Consider the following 17,215-nt stretch of genomic DNA (forward strand, 5'->3'; position numbering starts at 1 on the left):
GGATTATAGGAGCAAAATTAATTTATATGCGTGTAATTAGTTGATTGATTAACCTATAATTATATTACTCCACACCATATCATAGTTTAATAATTGTTTTTTTTCATAGTTCTATAATTTATTATGCATGCAATGAATGTAAGTATAATTTTATTTAGCCATTTAATCAAATAGCAAACTAGGCCCGGCCCGGCCCAGCCCACTTGTCAAATGGGCCCGGGCCCGGGCTGGGCTCATTAAAAATACCAAAACCCAGGCTCGGCCCGGGCCGCTTCAGACATGGGCCTGGGCTGGGCTGGGCCGGGCCTAAATGTCAGTGGGCTCAGCGGGCCCGGCCCGGGCTGGCCCGGCCCGGCCCACTTGACACCTCTAGACTACACCATGGAGTCAGGTAACTGCTTGAGAAATTCCTAAGGGCAGAAATGTCAAATTATTGAAGGATGTAACCCTAGGGATTTGGGCCAAGCCTCCCTATAAATAGAGGGTCTTGCTGAGAAAGAAGCAACGTTTAACGCTACCATCTTCTTAGTTTTGCTTAGTTAGAAAGCTCTCTAGGGCGCTTAACGCCACCACATTCTTAGTTTAGATTATTTTTACTCTAGATTTTTCTTAGTTTAGCTTGTTTCCAGCTTGTTCCAGCCGTTCAGATTAGTTCCTGCACATTTCAGTTTTAGATTTCAAGTTTTTGAAGTGTTTGAACATCTTAGCTTTAGAAAATCTTTTGTATTTGATGCTTTGGTTTCTCGTTGTTTTTTTAAGTTGAATCTCATGTTTCCATGTTTGTGGAGGGATGTGATCAAATGAAAACTCTAAATATTGTACAAACTCAAAACTATGATCTGGACCATTGAAAAATGTCAACAGATCACAAAAAAGCATCAACAGGAAAATGTCCAACAAAATTTCAACGGTAGTCAATGATAGATGATGTGTTGATATTGTGTTGATACTGTGTTGACATTAAAATTTGGAATTTTACACTGTGTTGATATTGTATTGAAACTATGTTGAACCTGTGCTGAGGAGTTTTGAGTTTGTACAATATATAAGTTTGCATTTTATCACTATCCGGTGGATATTGTTTAAATTCTTGCATAGTGGAAGTTTTAGTTAGATCTCGTGATGTTGCCTTTTATTTAAGCTTGTTGGATGCTTTTCATAATTGTTAGCTTAAATGTTTAGATTCATGCTCCTTACGTGCTTTCCAGTTGGCCAGTTAGCTTAGATGTTTAAATCCGTGTTGTCTACATGTTTTCCAGTTGGTCAATTCATCTATGGTGTGTTCCGGCTCTGTTTTGTGTAGATAGATGAGGAAGATGAAGTAGAAAACCACAACAAAATCAGAAAAGTAGCTTAGGTTTAACTGTTTTTGTCTTTACATGTTTTTGCTTTTCTAGTATGCAGGTCAGATAAAGTAGTGGTCCTCTTTTCACTTTTTTCAGTTGCATGCCTATTTTAGGAAAGTCTTTAGCTTGGTTAGTAAGTTTCAATTGTTTTTTTTTTCTTTCATGTTTTATTAAAATGATCAAAAATATTTTCATGTTATATTTTCTTTCCATACCTCTGCAGTCTAGTTGGTTAGTTAGTTATAGTTTACTTTCGTCTCCCAAGTCCAGTTACTAGTTTTACATTCCAATTAAGTAGTTAAACTTAAATCACTCAATAGTTGCGTGGCAGCGGCCAATCTTCCCCAGATCATCCTATTCACACAAACAACTCTCGATAGCCCACCATCTCTGTGGGATTGATCCTCACTCCTCTATACTAGCAAGTAGCAGTAGCTTATGGTTTTGAAAACGCTTGGATTGCACGTCCAACGACACGAGACTAGGTCTAGAGATTCACCACGACCAACATAGAGAGTCTACTTGACCAGTCCGCGATTCAATATATAAATGCGCATGCAAAAGAAGCGAGTTTCAATACCGATTAATAATCGGTTAACCTATTTAATGATCATTTATAACTGAATAGTTAATTAGTTAATCGAAAATAACCTAATTAAAAATAACCACTCACTCTGTCCCATAAAAGTAACATGTCGCAACTACTTTCAATGATGCAAATAATCCCAAAATTATTAATAATAATTTACCCTAAGAGTTGAAATCTCGGATCCGCTACTGATTATGAAGTTGAGATATTGGATTAATAATTGTAAGTTTGCTTAGTTTTTTCCACAATTCCTCTTAATTTTTCTTTCCAGTTTCTCAACGTTTTTAAATACTTTTCTCATAATTCAATTTTCTATTTTAATTCCTTATTCTAGATATTTCCAGTAATTATCTGCATTGCATAAAAAATTACACTACTATGAACTTACGTATTTGGACATCTCAAAAAACCAAGAAAACAATTCGAAGTAATAGTGAAATAATACGTACTATACTGTTTACGTAGATAATCGTTATTACTCCCTTCGACCCCCATTAATTGACATTGATTTTCTTTTTCGTCTCTCCTCAATTAATTGGCACATCTTATGTTTTACTACTTTTAGTAATAGACCACCCATATAGTATAGCTATTGATCAGTAGTTGGATATCGAACATAGGGAAAACGATCACAGACTGTCTACATTCTAATAAGCGTCTTTCACTATTTGGAAAAACAAAATGTTTAGAATTTTTTGAAAATGAAAATTGTAAAAACAAGAGCAAGTAACAATTGCAGATAAAAAAACACAGAGAAAAATCAGATGAGATAAGGAAATTCCAAGGATGTGCTTTCATAGTTATCGTTATACAAATTCCAACTACAACACCCTAGCACAATTCGTATATCACTAGAACGAGGCACAAATATATTGTTCATGCGGCACAAAGTGGATTACAGACACTAGGGGAGTCAACCCTAGATTATTAACTGCTAAAAGCTCCTAAGACTCAGAATGTCCTCGCTCTCAATTAACAGTGTCGTTTTAAGGGAAGCTAATTGTAACGTCAACTAAGCTCTTCTAACTCGCAAACGTCCTCTCACGATTATGTTGCAAGCCAATAGATCATCACAGAATGTGTTACTCAAACGTGAAGCAATTATCCAACACTTAGAATAGAAGTAAAGTAATGAACAAAACGAATTTTAAATAAATTGGAATTGTATAACCAAAGTTGTTACTAACACATCCCTAGAATTTTATTAATTTAGTTACACATGATTAAATAATCTAAAAACATAGTTTGTAGGGAAAAATAAGAAAACATAAGAACTAAAATGATAGAACTCAAAGGTTGAATCTTGCAGCATTGATCTTCTCTTGAATCCTTCTTCAAACTGCTCCTGATATTGATGAACAATGGAAAAACTCTCAAATATTCTCTCTGGAAATTATGCAACAAAAGATCATTCAATTGATAAAGCTTGAGGGGGTATTTATAGCTTTTAATTTCGGGCCCCTTAATTTGGTAAATATTCAGCACAGAATGGTAAATCTTAGAGATAAAGTATGTCAATTCTGTGCGCTGCGTTTGTTCAGCGGTCGCTGCAAATTGTTCTGTTGCTTTTGTCTCTTGATCAGCGGTCGCTACACTTGTTTCAGCTATCACTGGCGATCATCCCGTAGCTACTAGATCTCCTGGAGCGGTCGTTGCGCACAACCCAACCCAGCGGTCACTGGGCGTGTTCCTCTTTTCAGCCCAATTTTTTCGAAGTGGACCGCTACTTGTTCAGCGGTCGTCGGCTGAGTTGCAGCGGCCCGCTGGACGGATCAAATACTCCAGATTTCCATCTTCGACTTTTTGCTATCTTTTTAGGTTATATTTTGCACATTTCTCACAAAACACATCAAAGTACTATAATAGATAAAAATATGTAATTAATGGACATGTAATGCAACTTTGACAAAAAAATGGACCAAATAATGGTCTTAAAACAGTGCAAAATCCGAGCGTATCAACCCCATATTCCACTAATTCATTCATACTCACATTTTATAATAAAACTAATGCATACAAATAGGATCCACATGCCACTAACTTTTTCAATCCACTTTCGGTTACATTTCTTAAATTCCGTGCCGGGTCAAATGGTGCCAAATTATTAGGGACGGATGGAGCAGTATAATTATATACTCCCTCCGTCCACAAAAAATAGACAAAGTTGTAAACGGCACGAGTTTTAATGTGAAATTGTTAAAGTAAGAGAGAGAGGAAAAAAATGTGGTAGAAGTAGTGTTAGTTGTGGGGTCTACATTTAGAATGATGTGTACAGTTAGTATTGGTCTAAAGCTTTCCATTTTTAAAATTAGTCTAATTTTGGTGATGAGTATTGGTCTAAAGCTTTCCATTTTTAGAATTAGTCTAATTTTGGTGAACGGCCCAAAATGACAAAACTAGTACTCCCTCCGTCTCATTGAAGATGACCGATTTTCCTTTTTGGTTTGTCTCAACCAAGATAACTCATTACTAAAAATGGAAACACATTTATCTCTACTCTATTGCATCTCTCTTACTTTACTCTCTCCACTTCCCACAGAAAATATAGTTGCATAAATTTCGTACCGCCCAAGGAAGGAGTCATTTTCCTTGGGATGAAGGGGTATATTTTTTTGTGGGCAGAGGGAGTATAAAATTTATTATTTATTAGATATAAAATTACACAACTTAGAAAATTTAAATACATTTAAAATACTATGAAAATATTACAACCTACACATAAAACTAATCATTAGAAAACTTAACAACACTGAAAATCAAGCACACAAATACCTAAATGGGAGAATTATTAGAAAATCTAACAAGGTCTTACAAAGAGAACAGAAAATTAGACACATACATACTTGTTTTTCTTATGTAATTTGATTATATAAATGATCACCAACGAAAAAATTATTTTATTAACTGTATATATCCGAAAAATAATTTAGATTTTCCTTGAAAGAATGTCGTGACTCTAAGGGTGAAAAGACACTAGTGCTCCCCTGCCAATTTAAGCACCTCTTATCCCATTTCACTATTAATTCTTTTAAAGGAGATATTTTTATACAGATTTGACATAAAAAAAATTAAGAAGTGGCATAGAAAAAAATCAAGTGCTTATGTGTGAAATTGTGCCTGCGTGTGCATGTGCATGTGCTTGTGCTTGTGTGTGCGTATTAGTGCTTATGTGTGTATATTACTTGGTAAACCATCTCCCCTAATTTCATTCATGAATTCTAAACTGCAGTTTATACTAAACAAATTTCATTCATGAATTCTAAACTGCAGTTTGTACTAAACACTGCAACCAATTGACGTGCTAATTAATAAAGTTGGTGCCATGAACATCAAAATTGAAATGCTAATAAGTTGAAAAGGGAACTCACAAAATGGTATGAATTGCCAAGTGATAGATCGAACGCACCATATTTTCTGAGTTGTTAGTATCTTCTCACTCTCTCTCTCTCTCTGAAGAAGAAGAGAAGCAACGATGTTTGCCAATACACGACGTCGTTCCGCCTTTTATTATTTATAGAATCTATTTTGAAATATTATTTGGGAGTTTTCTCCGCATAAATTTAATTGAAACTGCAGTTTGTATTAAACGCAATAAAGGGGCACCAACTGCAACCAATTGAGGTGCTATTCAGGGCGATAACTAACAGAGACACGCTTTTGGATGGCCGTCCTGCAAGAAGGGCAGTCTGTCATCCCTCGCTTCTCATGGATCACATTGCACTTAGCGCAAAGAACCTGATGTGCACACGGGATGAAAACCACAGCGATCTCGTTTGACAAGCACATGACGCTCTCCCTCTCTGGTTTCACATCTGGAGCCTCATTGAAGTTGCCCTGAAAGACTGCCAACCTTTCCGTTGCATTAGGAAGCCGTGATCCCGATCCCGGGAAGCCCATGTTGAATGCTGCTATCATCGGCTTTTCAGACTCAAGACTAAGCTCCATGACCATTTTCTGAAGCCTCTTGATGTCTTCTGTGCATTTCTGCATCTCCTTTTCGGCTGCTTGCTTTATGCTTTCAGCTTCTATTTTTATCGCAGCCTCTTCTTCCTCTAGTCTCCTCCTCAAGGAATCAATTTTCTTTTGGGTTATTGTGTTCTCCATCTCCTCCTGCTTCCACAAAGCCTAAAATGGTAGAAAGGTACAAACTTGTGTACATCAATCCCGGATTATGATTTATTAATGTCAACACAAACACAAAGACATAAGTATTGTGAGTGTGTGTGCATGTGCGTGTGCGTGCTCTGTGTGCATAGTTTGTAAACTGAACTTACTCTAATTCCATCAGAGGCAATATTTTATACACTGCTAAACTAATTGATACAAAGAGAAAAAAAAAACAATTTATGCCATACCTTGAACTGATCCTTGCGGCCTCTAGCTTTTTCTAGTCGATTGTTGAGTGCAGTTATTTGGTGTTTGAGATCTGTGAGTTGGTCTTGGATGATGGCCCTTTCTGCATCCAATGACTGCATTTCCCTAAGGGTCCCCTGCTCTCTTTCCGTAGCGGAATGCAAGTTAGTAGCCACCCTCATCGCCTGCAACTTAGCGGCTTCCATATCATTCATCAACAGATCATCTCCTCCTTTAGGCGAGCGATAGTGCAGTTATCCACCTGAATCTGACCAGTAGCATTGGTCATGGCGTACTCCATTTCCGACAGCTGCTTTATGGTACTATCCACCAAAGCTTGTTTTTCCTCCTTCAATTTCTCCTTCTCTTCTTTCTTTTGCATAAACATTTTCAACTCTGCCCGGTCCTTCCCAAGCCTCTGTGCAGCTTGCATGACCTTCTCGTTAGCCCACTCAGTCCATCCTTGGATCTCCTTCTCTATCTTGCACTTGTGGGGGACTAGTATCCGAATGGCTTCATCTTTAATATCTTCAATGATGCACTCCTGCATAGTTTCATCGAACCGGATTGAAGAGAAATAATCCTTAGCCTGGGGAAGTGTTTGGCTGTCTCCAGAAGCTTCCTGGCTACAAGAACCACGCACAGTGCCTCGATCCGCTACACATGCATGCACGAGGCTCAAATCACTAATTAATAGGCGCCACATCGCTTCTGATGCGCTCAAGGAAGGCCTAACCTCTCGAAGCACACAAATCATCTCCAGTAATGTGTAGTCTACTAGGCTCTGCAACCTCTCAAATACAGGAAACTTCATTGCAATACTCATCTCCCTTTCCCTCTTTAGTATAGTCAAAGCACTGTCGACAACATTGAATGCAATGTCTTTACTACCTTTGAAGAGGCTGCTATATAAAATGGCCCTCTCAGCAACTTCTTTAGTGTACCCACTTTCAACAATCTTCTTCACTGAACTGCACAATATCGCACTTAAATGTTTTGTCAATAGTTCCTCAATATGACAGGCCACGGGATTATCCCAGTCGAACCCTCGGAGTTCTTTGTCGTGCTTCTTAATAGTGTCTTTTGACCACTCCATTATGGAACCCAATTAATTTGTGAAATCAGATACAGATTCCTTCTATTTCCTTAATACAGCCAAAGAAGCAATTGATGCTTCAGCGACAAATCAGATACAAATTTCCTTCAATTTCTACCCTTCTGCTTAACAAAAGATCTGAGACTCCGCCACTGCACAATCACCACTACTGTCAATGCCACTTCAATTTCGACTCGTGTGTCTTACTCACACGACAAGTTCCGCCAGCTCCGATACCTTAAAGTTTCCTGCCATAAATGGTCATTGTAATATCAGTAATAGGAGCTTATGACATATAAAAGGAAGTTTATTGTAAAAAAAGGTATTCGATTTCATCCATGAAGCAAATTCCAATCTATCTTGATCAATAGAGAAAATATTATGGATAAAAATCATCAGCAATCATCATTTAAATCCAGGCCAGATTAAGCAATATATGATCAATTGAACATGCCAACAAATTGATGATATTCAAATTACAGTAACTGGGGTTAGATCACATTAAATTTCATAAATTGATGCTGGGACAAAACTAATAGACGTGCCCGCTTAGTTAGGATGATTATTAGAAGATGAACAGTGTGTCAAACAGATTCGTTAATACAATACAACCATGACTTAACAAATTTGTCGCGTTGCAAAGATAGAGATTATTCATTCCTTCTTTTGTTTGGAAGGCACCCATTTGTCATGTTGCATTGAGTATTTAAGTTGTTCACAAAACATCTATCAGTATCTACGAAACACATCAGATGTGCATTTATGCACCCCTTCCCCCCAACCAAAAACAAAAGAACATTTCATCTATATCTATGCACACGACCGATCTCTATCCACGTCCAAAAGATGAACGACTAATCTGTATACATGCAACACAACAAATGTGTTAATGCATCATGACAAATATGTAGCTATGTAACCCCACCAAAAAACAACTTTAAGCTTTATCCACGCAACGAAAGTACAGAACAAATGTGTATCTATGTTACAACATCAAAAAAACCGACTAATTTGTATCCAGGCAACACTACAGATGTATATCTACGTAACCCCACCAGAAAAACGACTAATCCATATCCACGCAACACGAAAAAAGTGTATCTATGTAACGGTTGTATGACACCCAAATAAGTTATCAAAAAAGGAAAATCGAATTCAAACATAAGAGGAAGTATAAATGAAAATTGTTTTCTACTTAATTCAGAAAACAATTATGATAACTTCATCATCCAGGTCAAAGTTGAAAACAAGATATGACATAACTTTTTAATAGAACCAACAAACAACAAATATTCATAATTTTTCCACACATAAATTACCAACAATCAGTTCATGATAAATAAAATTTATAATGACAATCAAGAATGAAGCTACCTGCAAAGCTTCGACGAACTCAACCTTTTCATAAACTCCTTTCACTGAAACAGTCGAACAAACCTAGATCAGAAACACACAGAAATTAAATAAATTGAGTCTTAATCAAACGAAAACCCACTTAACTAAACAAAATCATCAACAATGCACACCAAAAATAACTCGAAACACGCATGAACAACAACAACAGGAATGAAGTCGAAGAATCTGTCAATTTTTGAAGAATTTACCAAGACGATGATTAATAAAGTTGGTGCAATGAATATCAAAATTGAAATGCTAATAAGTTGAAAATGGCACTCACAAAATGACGTGAATTGCAAAGTAATGGATCAAACGCACCCCCTTTTAGCTATTTTCCGTCTCTCTCTGAAGAATCTCTTTGAAGAAGAAGAGAAGAAGAAGCGCTGTCTGCTATTTAAAGGGAGTGGGAGTTGTTGTCCCACGACGTCGTTCTGCATTTTAGTATAGTAGATTGAAATTTTATTTGGGATTTTTTATTCATAATAAATTTAATTGAAGGCTATAAATGAAATTATACAGTGTTGTGCATTGTCTTATTTATAAACGCTATGAAAATGAATAAACGTTGAAATATGAAACACAATTCAACTCTAATATTAAGATTACTTTTTTTGATTAGTTCAATAAAGAAGATATTGTTTTTGTAAATTAAATTTATTTTATTATGATTAATTTTGTAATTTGGATTTAATAACACTTTACATTAAAAAATTTATTTTCACAACTATTTATGCTTATATAAATTAATTGTAAAAATAAAGTTTTGAAATGAAAAATACAATTAAACCAAATTATAAAAGTTAATCATAATAGAATGATTTAACTTAGAAAAATAATTTCTTATTTCCTGAAATTTTTCAAAATTAAAAATCATTTTAATAGTATTAAAGTTGAATGATATTTCATTTTTCCGTATTTGATGACATAGTATTAAAAATACTATTAAAAATAGTTTTAATAGTATTGCTTTCTACTATTTAGTTTATGCACATAAAATCCTAATAAAAATTCAAAATGGATTAAATCTCATAAAACTAATTGTTATTATTATTGTTGTTGTTAAATTATAACTAACGGACTAGAACTGATGTTGGCGTTGTTGGTCGTTCAGTGAGACACGTATACAACCATATGTGCATGCATGAGCACTATATAGAAATTATGTCATTTCTAATCGGTATGTTATTGTGGTCCAATTAAGTTGGGTTCGAATAAATAGATCCAAAGAACAACTCAAAGATTAACTGTCAAATTCTAGGTCAACAATTAATAAACAAACCGTTTTGTTAGTTAAACGACAAAGAAATTCTCCAAAATTAGGAAGTGTAACTGACAGTCTGACACCTTATTAGTCGGGTTTTGTGCCTTGGTTACTGACCAGCTTTCCGTGTTTAAATAGATAATATGCGAAAATTAGTTGCTAAATGTGTAGTAATATTGTGGAAAAAATCCATTTGTACAACGTCAAACTAAGTTTAAAAATCAGCCTTAAAATTCATGAATTTTAACACATTTTCTCAATTTTGTCTAATTTGGATGAAAATGTATATAAGTCACATCCGGAAAATTGTAGGACAAGACCACCCATAAAATATGTGTGTCAAATCAAAAACATATTACTCACAAATCAGAATATTTCATCACGAAAAAATTGAGAAAAATGTAAAAAAGTTTTAATGGCTGATTTTTATAATTACAACCGAAATTCTCAACATGTATTCTATGGCTATGTATTCCACCAAAATCATAGTATTATGTGCTTGTAAAAGCTCCAATCATCAGAAACATGGCTGCCTCTCTTCTCTCAAACCAAACAAATCAATCTCCACTAACAAATGCCACTCTTGTTCTCATCACATTTACCTTCCTTTCCCTTCTTCCTGTGCATTCAAAGAAGATCGATTTCACCGGCTCTGCAGCTCAACATCTCGATAAGTATGCCACTTCTGGTATCTTTGGTACCCTGGTAGCACAGGCCTCAGACGAGAAGCACCAGTGCACTTCACGCAGCAGCATCCTCTCAAACCATCCACACACTCCGAACAGCATCTGCATCAGATTGTATGATTATTTGACTTCATCATGGTACGCTCAAGATCACCAATCTGAGCACTAGGTACCAACAAGAAACAGAACTTACAGGAAGAGCAGGTTGCAATCAAGATTCGCACAGTTTCGGTGCCTCAACTCAGAGACTTGAGACGAGCATATGTAACATTTTGCAAATGAGTGAGACACTTGTTGCTGTGAACCGGCTTCTGGCTTGTATGTGGAAGGTGGCAGAGAGAGACGGGAGTCAAAAACAAATAGATTCCCCTCCCATCCCACAGGACCTTCGTTCTCGAGATAATGAGAGACGCCTCCCTTTAGGGTATACAATCTTTTGAAACCCTGTTGTCTGTCACAGCCAACAATTTCAGGCAAATCCAAGAAACTGAGAATGTGCAATAACCATTGGCGTTATGTTAATGTGGTTGACCTAAGAATTGTGGAGTATACATCGCAGCGAATGCCACCTGTACAGTACATCAATACATCTGTCTTCTCTTTATCAGCATCAGCTAAAGGGTCTGAAGGTCTAACCTGATTAAACAATAAAGTGCTAATATATTTAGCAGTATTATAGTAATAGAAATTCGAAGAAGCAAAGGCAAGAAACTCAGTTTTTGTTCTCATCATACATGCAACATGAAATATTCAGCAAGTGGTTTAATTTTAATAGCAAGATGGAGGTGGGCTTGCCTCTGTCTCCGTTTCGGATAAGCCAAATGAAGTGCTCCTGAAGCAATCAACATCGGGACGATGAGCCCCCTTGAAGTGACCAACGTCCCATTCATAACCTAATACCACAGAAAGTCTTAACTAATTGCTAAACCAATCAAATGGGGAATGTAAGTGAAACAATAATAAAGCTAGCTAAAATTTAAAGGAAAGCAAACTTGTGGAATCACATAAATCAAACAATATAGGATGAGAACAAGTGCTACTGGTATTTGTTAAAGATTACAACAATTACAAATAAGGAAACCTCAAGAACATTGTTAGCTCTACAGTTTATTTTAATTGAAAAAAGCACGAAGCTTTTTCTGTAACGACAAGGGAAACCTGAGGTACACATTGAGCAGAAGGCCTTAATTATGACTGGAAAAGGACTGTACCATTTCTCACATCTAGTAGCACAAAGTTGGAGTTTGATGTATCCAATGAATTTTCAATCTTGTTTGCTTCCTCCAGCTTGCTCCTCCATTCAGAAGGTGTAAGAGGTGTAGCCCGCATTGATGGGTCGAGCAAAGGGAGATGTGAAATGCCCTCTTCCAACTATCATGAGAAACAGATCTAAAGATGACTATTCTGCATTACAAATACAATGAAAATCCTACTACTTCAGCTCCTAGGATCTACATACAATCGTTGGGTTCAATTCAGGTACATCAGCACTCAAAGAATGTACAGAGCATACTACTTTTGCAAAATGAAGACAATGTGTGAGTGTCTACGTGTGTGAGAGAGAGACAGGGAGAGGGGGGGGGGAGATTGGTTCGGCTAGTGGAACTTACTTGAGAGGACTATATTTGGTGTCAAAAGGTATCTCAATCAAAAGTAAGAAATTTTACAACAATGAGGCATATTATATGCTCCCTCTGTCCCATTAAATATGCAACATTTGTTTTTCGGCACGAGATTTTATGTAGTGTTGTTTTGTGAGTTAATGAAGAAAGAGTAAAGTAAAAAAGAAGAAAAAGTAGAGAGAGTATTGTTTCCATTTTTAGAAATGTTTCATTTTTAATGGGACAGACAAAAAAGGAATACGTTTCATTTCAAATGGGACAGAGGGAGTACTATTCAGCTTGCCTGCACAAGTGATGGCTTGTAACGCAATTTCAGTTTTGGGAAAGCATGGCCGTTTATGGCCGGAGAGATTTGCACCAATATGTCAGAGAACTTGGGATCTTCCTTAACCCATTCAACGTATGCAAGAGCATCTTTTGATGGTCCACTGTACTGCAATAGAGAGAGAGATTCAGCCAACAACAGCTCAACATATATGCTAAAAAAGAATCAGTCGAAGACAAATTAACTCTCATATAACCTCAGAGCAGCTAGCTTCAATTCAATAATCTATGATCAGAAAATCTTGCATTTTAATTGGAACTAACTAATATTGAGGACAACACACACCTGGTGAAATAACTGAGGAAAGGAAGATAAACAGAATACCTGCGCATTAATCCCTTGTTCGTTCAAGTATATGCGACCATGTATGTTACGATCCTATATTGAGCATCAAAGGCACATAGTTATTTATTGATATGGCAATGGTTCCAACATAAGTATGAGAAAAAACAAAAGTTGAACTCATCATGTGTCAAATTAAACATATCTAATTCAACAAATAAACAATGTTTATCAGAAATTCTTAATCCCCCAACAAAGAGCTGATCTTACATAATGAAAGCACCCCCATCCCCCCAACTCACACAAGGGGGGCAAAACAAAGAGAGAAGAGAAGAAGCAACAATACACATTGGAATTTCTTGATAAGGCCAATTTTTTGGCCAAAGAACTACAAGAGATCAATGTTTCTGGCAATTAAATTTTACTACTACTTGTAATCTCTTACATTTTCTCTGCATATATTCTATTTACTCTACAATTGGGCAAAGCTGCAGCAGATAATAATCTCAAGGACATGAGTGAACTTACATTGCAGAAAAGGGCAAAGCAAGATTCACCTAAAAATGAATAACAGAGAGAGAGAGGAAACACCTTCATAAAAAGGAGGTGCTTAGAGAGCTCCTCTTCAGGGTCTTTGACAAGCACAAAACGGTAAAAATTAACCACAATAAATTCTTCATCCTCGTATTCTTTATCAGCAGCAGCAACTGCTGCTGCCTCCAGTCTGTTGCCATTGGAAGAAGAAGAAGGCGCAAAAAGATCGAAACTTTTTCCATAATTCCAATAAAATCTGCACCCACCATGAATTTTACAACTGAATGAATGGATTCCAATCCCATTGTTGAAATTAAAAATAGTAGTAATATTTCTATTAGTGGTAGTGGGTGTAGAATTGGGTCTGAATAATGGATTCCAAGGGATTAGGGCGTGGAAAGAAGCCATTTTTATGGCCACCAAATTGTTCTTGAGTTGTAAAAATGTTGATTGGTAGTGTTAAAGATGGCAAATTTGTAGCTCAAAATGTCACTCACAGCCAAACTCACTATTTTCTAGAAACATTAAATATATGCCTTCTTGTGTTGTACTACAATGAAATAATTTGTTTTATTTTAAATTACTTCTTTCGTCCCCGATAAATTGTCACTCTTTGACCGGACACTTATTTTAAGAAATGTAAAGAAAACTTGGTTAAAACTTAAATGTTAGTGGAATGTGAGATCTACTTTTTATAGTGATTTTATAATAAAATGTGAATGAAGTGAGTTAGTGGAATATGAGATTTAAAATGAGGTGAGTGAATGAAGTGAGTGAGTGAAGTGAGGTAGTGAAGTGTGTCAATTATTGAGGAACGGACTGAAATAGAAAAGAGTGACAATTAATTAGGGACGGAGGGAGTATTAATTTTGAGGCAAGATGTTTTCCAAAAGTTTAAACTTTTGCATAATATAGTTACTCCAGATTTATATAACGGAAAGTATGCTATTTTAAAGTGATAAAATGTTCTAAAAAATTATAATTGTAATGTCAAAGAAATTACTAGTCCATAAAAATTAATCTTAATATTAAATAATCCAAATATAAATACAAAATTGGTAAAATAATTCATCATCCTTATTAAAGAGGAACTTATTACAAATAAATAAAAACTAATTAAGTGAACCGTTCAAAATGAAAAAATAAAATTATTTTTTATGAATGAATAAACTACTAATAGTATAATTTATACTAGTGTGTTATTTTATGTTATCCATTTTGTTTGATGAATACTAGTAATATAAGCATGAGTTATAACAAGCATATCATTACATGACTTGATCTTCTTCCTTTCAAAGAAAAAGCACAAATTTAAGAATTCCAGATTATGTTCTTTGTCTGAAAAAGGGACATCTTTCCGCCTAAATAATCTTTCATTTCTTCAAATGATTCCTGATGGATCCTCTCAAGCATCTAATAAGATATCCAAGAAGCCCACATGTAAAATTTCATAATTTCCCCTGCATTTATTTTCCAATTGAATCATGTATCAATTGTGCCATGCATGCTATATATATTTTTGATATCTTTTCATGGTGGTTTGTCAAAAAAATATTGTCTTTTGCAGATTCAAGATTTACTCAGCAAGATCTCCCTGCCTGGAAACCGATTCTTACTCCTGCATTGGTATGTTTTCTCAACCTTTGTTCATTCATCATAGATTTGTTGGTGTGTGCAAATCAATGCTAATTTGTCTGTGATCACTTTTTTCTTTTGCATTTCTTGTTTAGGTGATTGCAACTCTCGTATGCCTCGCCATAATCTTCATTCCGATCGGTCTGTTCTCTCTTTCCGCATCAAAAAATGTAATTGTTCATCATCTGCAAGATTGTCTTATTCTTTCCAATTGTCATGAATATATGCATACATATCTTATTCAGACACTTATATGTATGTATGTAGGTAGTTGAGGTGGTGGACCGTTATGACGACGCGTGCATCCCATCACCAAACCAGAAGGTTGGCTACATCAAAGATCCTGCAACAAACAAAACCTGCATCAGGAGCATCACTGTAATCTCCTCTCATTTTCATTTTTCAACATTTATTATTTCATAATCTCTTCTTACATGACCTATTTCTCACCTTATAGATTCCAAAGAAGATGAGAAAACCAATCTATGTGTATTACCAGCTTGACAACTTCTATCAGAACCATAGGAGGTCAGTGAAATCATCGCGTTTGAATTAGATCAATCTGGAATAGTTGAAAGAGAAGGAAAACTAACCTCTTGCTCGCTGCAGATACGTAAAAAGTAGAAGTGATCGTCAGCTATGGAACCCCAAAGCCGAGTCTAGAACCACTCAATGTGATCCAGAGGGGCAGACAGGTGATGGTAAGCCCATTGTTCCATGTGGGCTCGTTGCTTGGAGTTTATTCAACGACACCTACATGTTGTCCAAGAACGATGCTGCTTTACCAATTAACAAGAAGGACATCGCTTGGAGAAGCGATAGAATTCATAAATTCGGCGAAAATATCTACCCCAAGAACTTCCAGAATGGCACCTTGATTGGGGGTGGAAAACTTGATGAGAGTATACCTGTTAGTATGCCTCCTAATCAACTTTTTTTTTGCTTCTTTTCTTGCAAATATTTATTTGTTTGTCCTATGTTCTGTTGTCTGAATATTTAGTCAAATGGGACTATCACTATCTGCCTTCTTCTTGCAAGAACAATCAATTAGCATATATAACTTCCAAAACAGCACCTAAATCAGAAAATACACTTTTTATTTGTGCCTATTTTTATTTGCAACTTTGAATCTGCTGTCATATGTTATTTTTCTTCATTTTCTTGCAATTGATTTTCCGTCAAATGTTTGAGCAGTAATGATGAATCTTTCCATAACTGTGTTCTGATCTTTGGTTATATATATGTATACACAAACAGATGAACCAGCAAGAGGATCTGATGGTGTGGATGCGGACTGCAGCTCTGCCTACATTCAGAAAACTATACGGGAAGATTGAGACAGACCTCGAAGCCAACGAGAAGATTACAGTGACAATACAGAACAACTACAACACATACTCCTTCCATGGGAAGAAGAAGCTGGTGGTCTCAACTGCGACCTGGATTGGTGGGAAGAATGACTTCATTGGCAGAATGTACATGGCTGTTGGAGGAACCAGCCTTGTTTTTGCTATCATCTTCTCACTTCTTTATGTTTTCAAGCCAAGGTAACTAATTCACTCATCACTTCTGCTCTCTCTCTCTCCATTTCAAATTTCTTTCATGAATTTCTTAGATTCTTGTTGTTGATCATCTTTGTACAGGCCTTTGGGGAATCCCTCTTATCTGTCATGGAACAAGAATAATACAATCTAGGATTGACTGCTTTGTTACTTACAATTAAGTACTGTGATTCTCTCTCTTGTTTAGAGAGATAGAGGGGTATAAAGCACTTCTTGTAACATTTTCATCATGGGATTGCTATTTTTCCTTCCTTTTTAACAGACTTAATCAGCGGTATTTATAATGCTATGAGAGGTGTATTAGGATGAAGAAAGATTAGTTCAGTACCAATACATTTCTAAAGCAGTTAACCTGTGAAAAAACCTCATCAAAATGTCAGAAACTCAGCCACCTCCAGCCAAATAAATTAATGTGTTAACTTAACAGATATGAAGCATAATGCGCAATACAGAAAACATCAAGCTACGATTCAAACTCGATGGAAAAAATTATCCGTTGTGGTCAAGACTTATGCGACTCATGATC

At 36.0% G+C, this 17,215-nt stretch overlaps 3 protein-coding genes across 3 annotated transcripts; 1 reads left to right on the forward strand and 2 right to left on the reverse strand.

Annotated features, from left to right (window-relative positions):
- Positions 1 to 5,505: 5,505 nt before the first annotated feature.
- Positions 5,506 to 9,137, reverse strand: LOC125192853 (putative E3 ubiquitin-protein ligase RF4). The gene is given in 5 exon segments (XM_048090521.1): positions 5,506 to 6,060; positions 6,291 to 6,514; positions 6,517 to 7,632; positions 8,759 to 8,821; positions 9,101 to 9,137. Coding segments are annotated over 3 exon segments (1,593 nt in total). The 5' UTR covers positions 7,385 to 7,632; positions 8,759 to 8,821; positions 9,101 to 9,137; the 3' UTR covers positions 5,506 to 5,559.
- A 1,296-nt stretch (positions 9,138 to 10,433) lies between these two features.
- Positions 10,434 to 13,966, reverse strand: LOC125194373 (rhodanese-like domain-containing protein 8, chloroplastic). Its single transcript, XM_048092555.1, has 8 exons — positions 13,550 to 13,966; positions 13,001 to 13,054; positions 12,635 to 12,784; positions 11,941 to 12,100; positions 11,525 to 11,622; positions 11,262 to 11,365; positions 10,923 to 11,180; positions 10,434 to 10,831 (listed from the first exon to the last, which is right to left on the reverse strand). The coding sequence occupies exons 1-8, from the start codon at positions 13,898 to 13,900 to the stop codon at positions 10,687 to 10,689; spliced, it is 1,320 nt and encodes a 439-aa protein (XP_047948512.1). The 5' UTR covers positions 13,901 to 13,966; the 3' UTR covers positions 10,434 to 10,686.
- Positions 13,967 to 14,788: 822 nt separating this feature from the next.
- Positions 14,789 to 16,948, forward strand: LOC125194374 (ALA-interacting subunit 1-like). Its single transcript, XM_048092556.1, has 8 exons — positions 14,789 to 14,932; positions 15,060 to 15,118; positions 15,223 to 15,297; positions 15,395 to 15,505; positions 15,585 to 15,655; positions 15,737 to 16,037; positions 16,385 to 16,674; positions 16,771 to 16,948. The coding sequence occupies exons 1-8, from the start codon at positions 14,878 to 14,880 to the stop codon at positions 16,820 to 16,822; spliced, it is 1,014 nt and encodes a 337-aa protein (XP_047948513.1). The 5' UTR covers positions 14,789 to 14,877; the 3' UTR covers positions 16,823 to 16,948.
- Positions 16,949 to 17,215: the final 267 nt, after the last annotated feature.

Source organism: Salvia hispanica, chromosome 6 (genome assembly GCF_023119035.1).
Source record: "Salvia hispanica cultivar TCC Black 2014 chromosome 6, UniMelb_Shisp_WGS_1.0, whole genome shotgun sequence".
Classification (NCBI taxonomy): domain Eukaryota; kingdom Viridiplantae; phylum Streptophyta; class Magnoliopsida; order Lamiales; family Lamiaceae; genus Salvia; species Salvia hispanica.